The sequence below is a fragment of the Pagrus major genome, chromosome 10 (assembly GCF_040436345.1).
Source record: "Pagrus major chromosome 10, Pma_NU_1.0".
Lineage (NCBI taxonomy): Eukaryota > Metazoa > Chordata > Actinopteri > Spariformes > Sparidae > Pagrus > Pagrus major.
This window is the reverse complement of record NC_133224.1, coordinates 195915-208657: the sequence shown is the minus strand read 5'-3', so window position 1 is coordinate 208657 and position 12743 is coordinate 195915. Positions and strand designations below refer to the sequence as shown.

At 48.9% G+C, this 12743-nt stretch overlaps 1 protein-coding gene across 2 annotated transcripts; it reads left to right on the top strand.

Annotated features, from left to right (window-relative positions):
• The first annotated feature begins 6514 nt into the window (after positions 1-6514).
• On the top strand, positions 6515-12568 carry mepceb (methylphosphate capping enzyme b). 2 transcript variants are annotated; one of them, XM_073474848.1, is made up of 8 exons: positions 6515-6970; positions 8598-8995; positions 9285-9556; positions 10453-10741; positions 10983-11565; positions 11636-11848; positions 11946-12054; positions 12168-12568. In XM_073474848.1, exons 2-8 carry the CDS (start codon positions 8634-8636, stop codon positions 12218-12220), a joined length of 1881 nt encoding a protein of 626 aa, XP_073330949.1. In that variant the 5' UTR covers positions 6515-6970; positions 8598-8633; the 3' UTR covers positions 12221-12568. The 2 variants fall into 2 exon arrangements, with proteins under 2 accessions (XP_073330949.1, XP_073330950.1); XM_073474849.1 differs by lacking the exon at positions 6515-6970 and adding an exon at positions 7003-8208.
• Positions 12569-12743: the final 175 nt, after the last annotated feature.

Below are 12743 nucleotides of genomic sequence, written 5' to 3'. Positions count from 1 at the left end.
TAAGCTAATGTTAGCTTGTGTTCAGCAACAGTGACAGCTAGTGTTAGTCAGCTGTTATCACAGATCTCTGTGTGTGTGTGTGTGTGTGTGTGTGTGTGTGTGTGTGTGTGTGTGTGTGTGTGTGTGTGTGTGTGTGTGTGTGTGTTACCCAGCAGAGCCTGGAACAGGTCACTCTGGAAGATGTTGAGCAGTTTCTCTGCGCGACCTTTGACCCCTTCAGCAGCTCCGGCCTGACAGGCCTCCATCACCTGCAGAGCGCGCTCAGTATCTGAGGAGGGCAAGACAGGCATTACTGGACTCTACTGGACCTGACTGGACTGTACTGGACTCTGCTGGCCCTGACTGGACTCTGCTGGACTCTACTGGACCTGACTGGACTCTGCTGGCCCTGACTGGACTGTACTGGACTCTGCTGGCCCTGACTGGACTCTACTGGACCTGACTGGACTCTGCTGGACCCTGACTGGACTCTGCTGGACTCTACTGGATTCTGCTGGACCCCGCTCGACTCTACTGGACCTGACTGGACTCTACTGGACTCTGCTGGCCCTGACTGTACTCTACTGGATTCTGCTGGACCCTGCTGGACTCTACTGGACTCTGCTGGACCTGACTGGACTTTACTGGACCTGACTGGACTCTACTGGACTCTGCTGGCCCTGACTGGACTCTACTGGACTCTGCTGGACTCTACTGGACTCTGCTGGACTCTACTGGACCTGACTGGACTCTGCTGTACCCTGACTGGACTCTACTGGATTCTGCTGGACCCCGCTCGACTCTACTGGACCTGACTGGACTCTACTGGACCTGACTGGACTCTGCTGGACCCTGACTGGACTCTACTGGATTCTGCTGGACCCCGCTCGACTCTACTGGACCTGACTGGACTCTACTGGACTCTGCTGGCCCTGACTGGACTCTACTGGATTCTGCTGGACCCTGCTGGACTCTGCTGGCCCTGACTGGACTCTACTGGATTCTGCTGGACCCTGCTGGACTCTACTGGACTCTGCTGGACCCTGCTGGACTCTACTGGACCTGACTGGACTCTGCTGGACTCTACTGGACCTGACGGTACTCTACTGGACTCTGCTGGCCCTGACTGGACTCTACTGGACTCTGCTGGACTCTACTGGACTCTGCTGGCCCTGACTGGAGTCTACTGGAGTCTACTGGCCCTGACTGGACTCTGCTGGCCCTGACTGGACTCTACTGGACTCTGCTGGACCTGACTGGACTCTACTGGACCTGACTGGACTCTACTGGACTCTGCTGGCCCTGACTGGACTCTACTGGACTCTGCTGGACTCTACTGGACTCTGCTGGCCCTGACTGGAGTCTACTGGAGTCTACTGGCCCTGACTGGACTCTGCTGGCCCTGACTGGACTCTACTGGACTCTGCTGGACCTGACTGGACTCTACTGGACCTGACTGGACTCTACTGGACTCTGCTGGCCCTGACTGGACTCTACTGGACTCTGCTGGACTCTGCTGGCCCTGACTGGACTCTACTGGACTCTGCTGGACTCTGCTGGCCCTGACTGGACTCTACTGGCCCTGACTGGACTCTGCTGGACTCTACTGGACTCTACTGGACTCTGCTGGACTCTACTGGACTCTACTGGCCCTGACTGGACTCTACTGGACCTGACTGGACCTGACTGGACTCTACTGGACTCTACTGGCCCTGACTGGACTCTACTGGACCTGACTGGCCCTGACTGGACTCTACTGGACTCTGCTGGCCCTGACTGGACCTGACTGGCCCTGACTGGACTCTACTGGACTCTGCTGGCCCTGACTGGACTCTACTGGACTCTGCTGGACTCTGCTGGACTCTACTGGCCCTGACTGGACTCTACTGGACCTGACTGGCCCTGACTGGACTCTACTGGACTCTGCTGGCCCTGACTGGACTCTACTGGCCCTGACTGGACTCTGCTGGACTCTACTGGACTCTACTGGACTCTGCTGGACTCTACTGGACTCTACTGGCCCTGACTGGACTCTACTGGACCTGACTGGACCTGACTGGACCTGACTGGACTCTACTGGACTCTGCTGGACTCTACTGGACTCTACTGGCCCTGACTGGACTCTACTGGACTCTACTGGACTCTGCTGGACTCTACTGGACTCTGCTGGACCTGCTACTCCACTACCTTTATTTCATAACTTTAGTTACTAGCTACTTTACAGATTACTTTCTGCATCAGAGTATTTTTAAATTAATTTATTTCATCACCAGTTATAAATTAAAACAACGTAAAATAAGTGTAAATATTACTTTAGTTTACTTTTACTGATACTTTTCATACTTCAGTACATTAACATCAGATACTTTAATACTTTTACTCGAGGACTCTTCATATGAGCGACTTTTACCAAAGTAATATTATCACACAGTATCTTTACTGGTACTCAAGTACAACTTTAGAGTATTTTTTACATCACTGGTTGTTTGTCAACGCCCTCCCAAACATTTCCTGTCCCTGATTTTCAAAATAAAAGTGCTCTCTGAAGGATAATGAGGACTGAGGACTGAGGACTGGGGACACTGAGGACTGAGGACACTGAGGCCTGAGGACACTGAAGACACTGAGGACACTGAGGACACTGAGGACACTGAGGACTGAGGACTCTGAGGACTGGGGACACTGAGGACACTGAAGACACTGAGGACACTGAAGACACTGAGGATACTGAGGACACTGAGGACTGAGGACACTGAGGACTGGGGACACTGAGGACACTGAAGACACTGAGGATACTGAGGACACTGAAGACACTGAAGATTGAGGACACTGAGGACTGAGGACACTGAAGACACTGAGGACACTGAGGACACTGAGGACACTGAAGACACTGAGGATACTGAGGACACTGAGGACTGAGGACACTGAGGACTGGGGACACTGAGGACACTGAAGACACTGAGGACACTGAGGACTGAGGACACTGAAGACACTGAGGACTCTGAAGACACTGAGGACACTGAAGACTGAGGACACTGAGGACTGAGGACACTGAAGACTCTGAGGACAGTGAGGACTGAGGACACTGAAGACACTGAGGACTCTGAGGACACTGAGGACTGAAGACACTGAGGACACTGAGGACACTGAAGACACTGAGGACTCTGAGGACACTGAGGACTCTGAAGACACTGAGGACACTGAGGACACTGAAGACATTGAGGATACTGAGGACACTGAGGACTGAGGACACTGAAGACACTGAGGACACTGAGGACACTGAAGACACTGAGGATACTGAGGACACTGAGGACTGAGGACACTGAAGACACTGAGGACTCTGAAGACACTGAGGACACTGAAGACTGAGGACACTGAGGACTGAGGACACTGAAGACTCTGAGGACACTGAGGACTGAGGACACTGAAGACACTGAGGACTCTGAGGACACTGAGGACTGAAGACACTGAGGACACTGAGGACTGAGGACACTGAAGACACTGAGGACACTGAGGACTGAAGACACTGAGGATACTGAGGACACTGAGGACTGAGGACACTGAAGACACTGAGGACACTGAAGACTGAGGACACTGAGGACTGAGGACACTGAAGACTCTGAGGACACTGAGGACTGAGGACACTGAGGACTCTGAGGACACTGAGGACTGAAGACACTGAGGACACTGAGGACTGAGGACACTGAAGACACTGAGGACTGAAGACACTGAGGATACTGAGGACACTGAGGACTGAGGACACTGAAGACACTGAGGACACTGAGGACTGAGGACACTGAAGACACTGAGGACACTGAGGACACTGAGGACTGAGGACACTGAGGACACTGAAGACACTGAGGACACTGAGGACACTGAGGACTGAGGACACTGAGGACTCTGAGGACATGTGTCCATCACAGCTCAACAGGAAGTGACGTGCTGATTGTAAACGTTTACAAACATCAGTGACATCATCATGTCAGATAAAGATCAGACACGTGTCACCAGGACGAGACACTCATACTCCACTACAAGTCCAGGTACTGTGGTAAGAGGTTACACATATGAAGAGTACTCGAGTAAAAGTATCAAAGTATCAGTAAAGTAACCCAGTGATTACCAGAACCACGTACAGTAGTCGGGTGAATGTACAAAACTCACCTTTTTAAAACTGCTTTACTGTAAAACTTAAAACTTTTGTGTTGTTTTTATTATTCTGCTCTTTAACCTGTGAAGTGTCTCTGTGTACCCTGAAACGTGCTTCATGAAATACAGCTAGTATTATTATTATTATTATTATTATTATTATTATTAATATTAGTTACATTACTTCAGTGCCATCAATGAATTGATCACCAGCTGATGTTCCAGCTGTACTTTTATAAAAAGTGTCATTTACTTAAACAAGTAAAGTAACTAAAGTACAGTAACTGAAGCTGTCAGTTACTACTGATACCATAGTACTACTGATACTGTAGTACTACAGTATCAGTAGTATTGCAGTATTGTCAGTACAGGTCACATGATGCAGCGTTGTGGTTGAAGCTGCTGACAAACAAACAAACAAACAAACAAACACTGAACTGACAACAAGCAGCTTCTTCTTCCTGTTGACATCAGTCAGAGGTCAGAGGTCAGACAATGACATCATCATAGAGTGAATATGAGTGATGACGACACAAAGTGAGGAAGACGAGCGAAGAGGAGGACAAGTGACACAAACACACAGCAAATACACACACACACACACACACAACTATAACTCAGACAAGTGTGTGTGTGTGTGTGTGTGTGTGTGTGTGTGTGTGTGTGTGTGTGTGTGTGTGTGTGTGTCTGAGTGTGTGAGTTATAGCTGCTGATAAAATGGTCTCACCTTCTCTCTTCAGCGGCATGTCGTCTTTCTGATCCACACAAATCCTCTTTAGGGATTTTACAAACACTCGCAGTGCATGCTGGGTAATGCAGTCGTAATCCCTCCGCTCCCATCGGCCCCCTGTTGCCCCGCCCTCCTGCTGTGTTCTGCCCACAGGATTGGACGAAGCTGTCAGTCAAAGTGTGATTGACAGCTCTGTTAATGTTTTCACATTATAAAACAATTATAAAATTAAAGGAAAACAAGTTAAAGAATAAAAAACTAAACAGATGAGTTAATAATAATGTAATAATGAGGCTCGTATATTAGGATGCTGTGATAAACACATTGTGTCTTCAGTGTAAAGTGACTGTGAGACGAACGAACCAATCAGTGATGAATTAAAAGAAAACATCAGAACATAAATCTGTAGTTTAAATAAAATGTGAAATCTAACTGTGTTGTCAGATTCAGTTCAAACTAGTTAGTGAATAACTTCACTGCCGTCTGCTGGATGTAAACATGTCGTGAGGTCTCTGCCAATGAATCATTTAATAAAACTGTTTAAACAGACAGACAAAGTGCAGCAACACACCTGTGGCAGACCGGTCCAGTTTAATCTGTTACACCTGATTATTATTCTGTGTGTGTGTGTCTGTGTGTGTGTGTGAGTGTGTGTGTGTGTGTGTGTGTGTGTCTGTGAGTGTGTCTGTGTGTGTGTGAGTGTGTGTGTGTGTGTGTGTGTGTGTGAGTGTGTGTGTGTGTGTGTGTGTCTGTGTGTGTGTGAGTGTGTGTGTGAGTGAGTGTGTGTGTGTGTGTGTGTGTCTGTGTGCGTGTGTGTGTGTGTGATCCAGTCTTTATATAATCACTACAGGTAATAACATGGTGTCTGCAGTCTGCACCAGGGTGACAGCAGTACTGAGACGTGTGGAGCCTGACAGGCAGAAAACTGGGCGGAAGCGTTTCTAAAGTAGATTTAAGCCCTGTTAAATGAACAGAAGTGATCAGTCCGAGGAGGATCAATAACCTGCTTATTGGTTATGGATTATGTGTTTAAGCCCTCAGTTCTGCCTCTCAGGCTGACGTTGTACTTCAACTCGTTATAAGTTTGTACCTTAAGTTACCATAAACGCTAACAGTTACTCAGTGTTCACCTCAGCATGAATACAGGTGAGGCACAGGTGTGTGGCCGGTGGAGCTTGTTAGAGGACAGACAGCAGCAGGGAGCTCAGTGGTGCCTGCAGGCAGCGCTCAGGGCGCAGTGCCACAGAGGCTGCACGGCTGAGTTGAGGCTCTCTGCGGAGCTAACGGAGGCTAAAGTCACAGCTGTCGGGTTAAAACTTAGCTGGACGCTCTCACAGCGTGTGTCGGGGCCCACAGCCGCCGGATGTTTCCCGACATGTCGTTATTTTCTATGTTTAACAGTTTATTTTTAACCGTGCTCGTGTTTTCAGTCAGGCACCCGTCAGGACGCCTCTCTCCTCGAGCATTCTCCCGCCTCCCCGAGCTGCGACCAATCACACCACCGCCTGGTTCGAGCGGCCGTCTGATTGGTCGCAGCTCGGGAGAGGCAGGACTGCAGTTCGGCATGTGATTGGCGGGCTGTGTCGTCGCTCATGTGGCCCCGCGGCTGCAGTATAAAAGCGCGGGCTTGGAGTAGGAGCACGGTGAGAAGACACCAACAGCTAGCAGCGGCTAAAAGCTAACGGTTTGGATGAAGTCATCACTCATCGAGCCGCGCACACACACTGACACGCGCACTCACACGCACGGGATCTCTATTTGACGCACACAGCGTGTTTTCGCGCGTGTTCTGGTAGTTGTTTTTCTTTAGGGTGTGTGTGCGTGCGTGTGTGTGTGTGTTAGCGCCACGCTAGCTACTTCCTGCATGTTAGCCGGACGTGGCTAGTTGAAGAAGCTAACTGTTTACCAGTTTGTTACTCGGTCAGTTTGAATTATTCATGACGACGCTCCGTGATTGGTGGAGAGGGCGCCAGGGGCGGGGCTAGAGGGGGGAGGGGGAGTTATAAACAGGTCCATTTATGTGTGTGTGGATAATATTGGCAACAACACACACGCACGCACACACACACACTGAGAGGTGGAGGTCTGCACGACGAGTGGACTGCACACAGAGTGAGTATCAGTGATCGATTATTGATCAATAACTGTGGAACAGGTGGAAAAGTCCTGCAGTTCAATGTTTTCTTTAGTAGAAGTACAAAAGTACTCACAAAGTAATGAGAGTACTCACTGTTCAGACTGGTTCATATTACTGTAATCTATTACTCTGTTGTAGTTACTGATGCATTGACGTGTTCATGGAGGTGATTGAAATGACGCAACAGTTGATCAGTTTGATCTATAATCTATATTAATGTGTTGATGACAGGTTGTGTTATTAATGTGAACACGTAAAGTAACTAAAGCTGTCAGAGTAATGTAGTCAAGTACCAGTACCATGTGACAGAACGTGGAAGTACTTGAGTAAAGTACAAGTACCTGAACACAGGGTGTGAGTAGAGGACAGGTGACGATACTTGAGTCAGTGCAGCCTGTGAAGGACCGACCGGTGTATTGATCATGTCATCAGTCACGGTACTGATTGATTTTATTTGGATCTCAGTAACCAGTGTAATGAAACCATCAGTGTGACAGGTTTGAGTCGTGGCGATGAACTGGACTGTGTTGTCTCCTCGTACAGAACAAACATCAAGTCCACAACGATCAATCAATGAAAACCGCAGGTTAACTGATCAATAAAAACCTAAACTATTAACTGAACATCAGTTTATTCAGGCTGCTGTAGTGATGTCGTGACGTTGAAATGTCTCATTTTCACCGAATACATTGAAAATATTGAAATATAAATACATATAATTCTATTAGAAGATAAATGTAACAATGTGAGGCTACAACATGGCGACGACGTTCGGCAGCAGGACTGTAACATTAAATATCAAACGTTTAAAAAAGGATGTGTCGGTGTGCTGAAGAGAAGAGAGCACTGTGTTGGTGCTGCGGTATACAGTATTCAGACTTTCTGATATTCACACTGGATATGAATGATGATATTCTTAATGTACGACCGCTGACGTGTGTCAGAATCTGTGATGGAGAAAAGATCATATATGTAAAAATGTCGACCACATTAAGTCCGGTGAGGAGCAGGGCATCATCCATTAATCTGCTTATTATTTTTGCGACTAATAAATAAAAAGTGTGAGAAATCAAGAGTGACGTCTTCAGACAAACTCACTCTCTTCACCTGCTGTCACAGTACTGGACTGATTGTTGCAGCTGTAGTGTGGAGTCAGTGATCTACAGTCACACCTCGACACCAACGCTAAAATTCATCAACTACATTCTGTATGGTGACGTGTGAGTTAAAATCTGACGAGTTGATTCAAATTATAACATTTTTATACCATAGAAACATATAAATCAGTCCAACATAATACATTAATTTAAAGGTCATACAGAATTCACAAGGACTGGAACTGTAACTTATCCTTATACCTGTGATACTGATCTCAAAATTATTATTATTGTTGTTGTTGTTGTTAATGTATTTTTAATGAGTTGTCTGATGGTGAATTCTGTCACAATCACTGCTGTGAAGGAACATTGTGATTGGATAATTAGTTGATTGATCGTTTCAGCTCAACTCTGTCATCATCAAATCATTCCTGTCGCCTCTGTGTTGTGATGAGCTGGTGAATCTGATTGGCTCCGCCTCCTGACCCCTCCCCTCTCTCTGTAGGTCTCTGTGATTGGCTGATCTGTCTCCACGTGGAAGATGATCAGGATGTCATTGGACAAAGAGACTGTCCTCCCTCGCGAGATCAGCCCCGCCTTCCCTGCCACCGTCGGCCTATCAGAGCAGCCGCAGCTGGCTAAGCCGCACCCCCTTCGTCCTAAAAATGGCCTCCATCCGCCCGGCAACGGTCAGCCCCCCCTCACCGCCCCTGCTGTCCCCGCTCAGCGAATCGCAAAGAGGCGGTACTCCATGGGTGTCGGCTTCAAGGGGCTGGCCAAGCGCCGGCGCCGCGCCAACAGTGACAGCCAGTCAGAGCCCGTTCTGCCCAGTCACTTTCTGTTGGGTGGGAACATCTTTGACCCGCTAAACCTCAACTCGCTATTGGACGAAGATGTCAACAAGTGAGACCCCATTTTTAATTGATTATTGATTAATCGATTAAGCTTCAGTCATGTGATAAAATCTGCTGCTGTGACGATTCAGGAGATTAATTTATTAAAAACAGGTTTAGATACAAACTGCTCTTTGAAGACGACACTTGACTTTAATCAACCAGGTCATTTACAAGAATGGTCCAGTAACGGCCCAGTAACGGCCCAGTAACGGTCCAGCAATGGCCCAGTAACGGTCCAGTAACGGCCCAGTAACGGTCCAGTAACAGCAGACTCAAACTCCTCCTTTCCTCCTCAGAGCGACTAATCAGGAGACACCTAAGTGCTCGCCCCTGCCGTCACGTGGAGGAGACCCTGTAGAGATCCTGGTTCCCCGTGACATCACCGACCCCCTGAACCTGAAGGGAAGGGGCGGGGACAGGGAGGGCGAGGGGGGAGTCCTGCTGTCCCCCCTGAAGTCCAGGAGGAGACACAGGAACAGACACCACGGAGGGGGAGGAGGAGGAGGAGGAGGAGGAGAGAGGGAGGTGATACCTGCCCGACTGTTTCCCTCCACAGCCGGACTCACAGGTGAGACTTACTGACACCTGATGGACACTGCATGACACTACAACCACTGATACATGACTCGGGGGAGTTAAAGGGGAACACAAGGGGAGGGAGGTGAGGTGGTTTCACTCTGGACTAAGAAGTGATGAAGCTGACAGAAACAGTTAATGACACTTAATGTACATAAGATCTACATTTTAATGATCAAAATAAGTTTTATTAGAGTTTCATGAACATAAAGTGAAGCCTGAACAGGCTTTAATTTGTGCTGCTATGATTTCTACAAACCACCAGATGTCACTGTTCTGTTTTTATGACCCAGACTGAATGAATTCACACAAAGACAGAAAGAAGTTCATGTAGAACATTTGCTGAATTTCCAAGAAGGAACAAATAAGTCAGAATCAGTCAGAGACAGAGTTTCACACAGTTTATAAAGTGTCTCCAACTCAACAACTCACTAAACTGACACATTTGTTAAGGGAGTCTGGGGACAAAGAAGTCGCCTATACTGGTTACTGTTTAGTGTCTCTGTAAAATGTGACATGTTTAGATCAATAAAATGTTTCTTCTTTCATAAATTGAGTGTAAATGGTGAAATCAGTGTAAACAGTGTGTTCAAACAGCTGCTAAATGTTGGCAGGTCAGACTTTAGCACTTTAGACACAGAAGCAGACAGGCTGGTGCAGCCATGCTGCCACAAACTGACACTTTCTACAAGGAAACACACAACTTACTGTTTTCATTTAATGCTGAATTTACAAGAAGGAGACAATGATCCAGAATCTGTCAGAGACAGAGTTTCACTACGTTATAAAGTTTGTTTTAACTCGACAACTCTTAAAATCACCACATTTGTTAAGGGAGTCTGGTGATGTTGTGGTATTAGTTGTTCTTATGGTGTTGTGGTTGTGCAGTTCCTCTCCTGACCACAGAGGGCAGTGTTTCAGCGTCTCCTCTCCCCTGTGAACTCAACACGGCCATCACCTGTCGAGATGATGTAGCCCCGCCCCCCATCCTCCCCAGGAGACACACCCACCCTCCACCAGGCCACACCCACAAGCCTGGTAACCAGCGCGATGGTCGCCAACGGAGACGGCGCCGCACCACCTCAGCGAGGTCGGCAGATACCATGGCGACCACAGTGACCACAGCTCAACCAACCAAGTTCCAGACGCCGCTGGTGGGAGGGGCTAAAGGTGGCAGGTGAGTTCAGTCTGAAAACAGAAGCAGGCTCTGAGCTTTGGTGTCATGTGAGGGGCGTGTCAGGTGTCAACCAATCAGCAGCCACGTGTAAAATCTGTTGCATTATGCGTGTGTAACACAAGATGTCCGACTGTTGAGCAGTTAGATAAACGTGTCTGTCAGAGCTGAATGTGCCCCTCAAGTGATTCAGAACGCTGTCTTGTGATTGGCTGCCTGGTCACCTGTGTGCTGCCCCCTGCAGGTGTGGAGGACCACAGCCCGGCTCCAGTCAGCCACCAGCGAAGAAGAAGAAGGACAAACACCGCTACCAGTACGGCAACCACAGCTGTTACTACGGCTACCATGGTTTCTACGGCGATGACTGGGAGGGGCGGGTCGGGGCGGAGGAGGACCCACGGCTCCGCCTCCTGGAAGCAGATTGGTTCAGAGACAAGAGGGTGCTGGACGTGGGCTGCGGCACCGGTCACATGACCCTCGCCATCGCCCGCAGGTTTGACCCCGCCCACATCCTGGGGGTGGAGCTAGATGAGCGATTGGTCCATGCTGCCAAGCAGAACATTAAGCACTTCCTGTCACATGACCTGGTGGTGGATGAGAGGAGGAGGAGGAGGAGGGGAGGAGAGAGGGTGGAGGTGAAGAAGATGGAGGAGGAGGAGGAGGTGATGGAGGAGGTCCAGCAGGCTCTGTCTCTCCTCTCCTTCCCCCTGTCGTTCAGGGTGAGTCGAGGTCCTCTCTCTGCTCCTCCCCTCCTCCTCCCCCCATCATCATCATCATCGTCATCATCGTCAGCGTCCAGGTTCCCCAACAACATCACCTTCATCCAGGTGAGTCTCCTTCAGCTCCTCTGACATCATCATCACTGTGACATCATCACAGCTGTGACTCCTCCCACAGGGCGACTACGTGTCAGAGCAGGAGGCGTGGCCTGGCCGGGGTCAGTATGATGTCATCATGTGTCTGGGCGTGACCAAGTGGGTGCAGCTGCAGTCAGGTGACGCGGGCGTGGTCAGACTGTTCAGACGGGCCTATCAGAGCCTGTCGCCGGGCGGATTATTCATCCTGGAGCCTCAACCGTGGAGCAGCTACAGCCGCAGCAAGAGAGCCTCGGTACATATACACCTGTATACACACCTGGATCACCTGTATCACATATATACACACACCTGTACAGAGGTGAAGGATGTTTGTTTGTTTGTTTGTTTAGGAGTCGACCTGTCGTCACTACAGGACGGTCAGATTGAGACCTGAACACTTCACCTGTTACCTGACGGACAGTGTGGGCTTCACCTCATACCAACTGCTCACACACACAGGTACACGCACACACACACACACACACACACACACACACACCTCTCAGGACCTCTGATCTGACTGTATGTGTGTGTGTGTGTGTGTGTGTGTGTGTGTGTGTGTGTGTGTCCAGGTAACAAGCGGCCGGTCTACCTGTTCCACAAAGGCCTCGCCCAGAGGAAGTGAGGTCACCGGGACAGGAAGTGACACGTCTCTCTCTGAGGCTTTGCAGGAAGTGCGTCCCATCCTGTTTCCACGGCGACAAGCCTGGACTGTGACTGACAGGTGGAGAGGGGACGGAGCTGACGGAGGATAGACTTCATCTGATTGGACAGCAGGGTTTCTGTGACTCTGATTGGTTGAGACCAGCTCATCAAGCCAAAGCAAAGGATTGTGGGGGATTGTCCCGCCCCATGGGACCTGTGGTCCTGGACTCTGATTGGACACTGACAGGAAGTGACACGTCAGCGTTTTTTGTTTTTCTTTTCAAAACATTTCATTGTTTACTGTGAAAATAAAGTTATTGATCCTTTATTATTGATCTGCAGGTGATTGATCCTTTATTAGTGATCTGCAGGTGATTGATCCTTTATTAGTGATCTGCAGGTGATTGATCTGCAGGTGATTGATCTGCAGGTGATTGATCCTTTATTAGTGATCTGCAGGTGATTGATCTGCAGGTGATTGATCCTTTATTAGTGATCTGCAG

Coding starts and splice junctions, on each gene's coding strand:
- mepceb (XM_073474848.1), top strand. CDS start 8,634: ATGATCAGGATGTCATTGGACAAAGAGACTGTCCTCCCTCGCGAGATC. Junction 8,996..9,284: donor TTGGACGAAGATGTCAACAA/GTGAGACCCCAT, acceptor TTTCCTCCTCAG/AGCGACTAATCAGGAGACAC. Junction 11,566..11,635: donor ACAACATCACCTTCATCCAG/GTGAGTCTCCTT, acceptor CTCCTCCCACAG/GGCGACTACGTGTCAGAGCA.